General features: G+C 48.4%; 1 protein-coding gene across 1 annotated transcript; it reads right to left on the bottom strand.

The window, feature by feature from the left end:
- Positions 1-2727: 2727 nt before the first annotated feature.
- Positions 2728-3158, bottom strand: LOC311608604 (elongin-C-like; the record flags this gene model as incomplete). Its single annotated transcript, XM_084801162.1, has 1 exon — positions 2728-3158. The coding sequence occupies exon 1, from the start codon at positions 3064-3066 to the stop codon at positions 2728-2730; it is 339 nt and encodes a 112-aa protein (XP_084657288.1). The 5' UTR covers positions 3067-3158.
- Between the last annotated feature and the right edge of the window lie 285 nt (positions 3159-3443).

Genomic DNA, 3443 nt, shown 5'->3' with positions numbered 1-3443 from the left:
CTGTAATCGCACCTGTGAATCTTAGCTACCCACTCCCTACCAGAAGATGATCGCTGGCCATTGTCTGTCCTTCCACACCTAGTGTATATAATCCCCTGAATACTGAGTCCCTAAGTATTTGTGACACCCCATTTTCTGAGACTCAGCAGTTTATAAAGGACATTTATCTTGTTTGCAGATTCTTGAGCCTTGAACCCTCAAACTCAGACCACTTCATCCAGAGAGGGCTTCTGGCTGCGCTGAAACAGTAGATGCAAAGAGGGGCTATTGGGGAAGGCCATCGACTCTTAGAGCTACCCCCTTTCTCCAGAGAAAGATTCTGGTCCATTCTTGATGAAAGAATGGTCCCAACAGCGCCAGTACTAACACGGCATGTAACTAAAGCTGCACCGCAAGAGTTTTGGAGAAACATATAGAAACTGCAGTATTACTGTTAAGTCTACACTGAGCATGCAGTCAGCACCATTGGCAAGAGGACTGTGGCACTGCTGAAACCAAACTATTGTCTACTGGCTATGAGGAGGGGTTTAGGGGACAGACTTGATGATAAAATGCAGGCAACTCTAAGCACCTGACCTCTCCTATGCCCGTCTCCTTTGTCCTATGAACACTTTTTCCTATCAACCCCATTTCTTTGAGGGGTACCTCTTGCCATGGCAGGAAGGCATTGGAGGGAAAACCCTAGAAAGTGATGAAAAAAGAGAGCCAAAGTAGTGTCTGTATGTGCATATGTTCACGCCTATGCATGTGTGCCTGTGCCTGTGTATGTGTGCATCTGCATGTATGTATGTGTGCCTGTGTGTGTTCGTTCATGTGTGTGTTCTCATGTTCTTGCCAACAATGGCCAAGGTCTCACTTGCAGACACACTTCTAAACTGTAATCTGGCTTTGCCTCTGCTGTGGCAGGCAGCCCTGAGCCTGCTGCCAGGGCCTTAGGGTGAAGTACAAATACCCCCATCCCACTTCGTCAGAGAAAACAAGAACCAACAGCCTGCCCCCAGGCCTCTAGCCAGATTCCCTTCAATCCAGGCTGAGCACATAGGGCTAATCAGTAATTTCCCCTACCTTCTGAAAACACCCCCATGACCAGCTGCAGGCCAGGCCCAGCAACTGAGTTGGTCCCTGAGCTGATGCTCAGCTGCACACCTCAGGGTCTGGCCCAAGGCCCCTCACCTCAGGCGGACACCAGCTTGTCATCTGAGAAGGACTCCAGTCATCTGCTGGGCAGGGAGGGGACCGCAAGATAGGGAAGGATGCTGACCTCACACCCTGCAGGTCTCAGGGAAGTCAGCTTCGACTGCTGTGACTGCACCCACGCTTCCCACCAACCTGTCTATAGATCTTATTATGATTTTCCTGATGGGATTCTTTTTTTTTTTTCTAAAGCAATAGAGTATCATGATCTGTTTGTGGGATATTCACTGAAATGGCATCTCTGTGAAGACAGAAAGTTATTCTATTCAGTTCCAAGTCTCAACTCTCTGGCTCCTAGTATACACTCAATAAATGACAATCAAAGAGGCAGAGGAGAAGACAAGGAAGGAGGGGCTCTTTAGAGAAAGGAGGTCTAATTTGTCCCTCTGTACTCAGGTGGCCTTTCCCCTCCAGATCCACCTCAGATTGGTAGTGGCCTTAAAGTCTTCTTTAGGAAAATGACTTTAGAAGCCACTGTTGTAGCAACCATTAGCACAAGGCCCACTTCACGTCCAGCACGCAGTGGAGCTGTGTGCTCTTACTTACACTCCCAACTACTCTGTGTCATTGTTATGACTCAGGATTTCTCAGTTGCAGCCCTGGGGACACAGGAGCCCAGGACTGGCAAGGGCATATCCTGGTCATCAGTAAGTACTCAGCGGTAACTGACTGCTTCCCTCTGTATGGCCTTCTCAGTGTTGTGACAACCAAATCACTCTTCCAGGCATCACTGGGTGTCCCCTGGGGCCCAACTTTGCTTCAGTTTTGAACCTCTCTGTTAACTTCACACACTAGGGAAACTGAGGCAGCTCAGTTAAACCAGGTGAGTTGCCCAATGCTAGACACGTGGGAATTCTTCCTGAGTCTGCCTGTTTCTCTTGATTTTGCCAGGCTACCTGTGCCAAGGCAGAGCTAGCAGCCCAGGGACCTCTGTTAGGAAGAATCAAAGGCTCTCCCCAGCCCCTGGGCTCATCCTGAACAGCCTGAGGACCCTGGCATGCAAGCAGAGCCATCCGCAGCAGCGTGGCTGAGCATAAGGCCAAGCAGCTTGGAAAACACTTACTCATACTCTGGCCAGGCCTGGAAACATCACCAGTGATAAATCATATCTCTTAATTATCTGCAGTCCTGAGGCCAGCCAAGAATTCCCTCTGGTGACAAATATTTGCTACAAGACACACACCCCATCTCTCCCCCGCCCCCTTTCCGCAGAGGAGAAGCAGTGCAAAGAAAGGTCTGAGCTGTCTTCCTGTCAGCCCCCCTGTCTACCCATCTCTGAGGAGCTGGGTCCCTGCCTGGGCATGCCTCTTTCTGAAATTCCCAGCATTCTATTTGAGTTTTGGTGGTGTGTGTTCTCAGAACAGATCTCCAGTGAGAACTTTGCTCACGTATGCCAGTCAAGGAGGAAACAGAAAACAGAAGGGCACAGGGGCTTGGGTTCAAGTCAACATGGACCTGCAGCAGGAAAAGTGTCTTCTCCCGGTCAGATCCCGCCTCATTTTTTTTTTAATACTTAAAAAATTAACAGTTTATTTAATAATCTAGGAAGTTCGCAGCCATCAGCAGTTCCAGTGCAATTTGAGGTGCAATTGGGAATTCAGGGATCTCAGGGGAGCTGTTAGTGTAGCGGTCCTTGTAGGTGAAGTACATGCACACTTTCGATAGCACGTGCGAAGGGATCTCTCTGAAATTGACCTCAGTGGTTTTGTTCTCAGCAAACTGCCCTGGCCCACTCAACATGGTCTTTATTGTTCCTGATGTTAACGCATGTTCTCTTTTTACAATAAATTCATGACCATCAGAAGATATTAATTTGACATACATGGCATCAGGGCCTTCACAGCCACCATAGGTTTTCTCCTCTCCATCCATTATTTTCTTAGAAAATTCTACTTGATCTCACAGGAGCTTTAGGAGTTTCCTGGCCTGCCAGAGACTCGGTCAGCTAACAACTTGCGACTGAAGGAAGTGAGTAGTATTCTCTCCCTCCTCATTATAAGGCTGCTTCTGTGGCTCCACAGCTCCCACGCATGCTACCCTTTCTAGAGCTTTCTTGAGTCCTGTTTCCATCCACTCCTCCCAATAGCCACAGTCATGCTGAGCCTATTGATAAGTTTAAACATGATCACATACATTGCTGCCTTTGCAGTGAAGGTTTTCCTCTCTTCTCTGGCTGGAGAGCACCTATTCATGATCTGCAATCTACTGTAAATGCCCCAGTCCCAACCCAGATCGGTCAAGTTTATTGG

This window comes from Acomys minous (genome assembly GCF_964271855.1).
Source record: "Acomys minous genome assembly, chromosome: 1".
Lineage (NCBI taxonomy): Eukaryota > Metazoa > Chordata > Mammalia > Rodentia > Muridae > Acomys > Acomys minous.
This window is presented reverse-complemented; position numbering and strand designations above follow the sequence as displayed.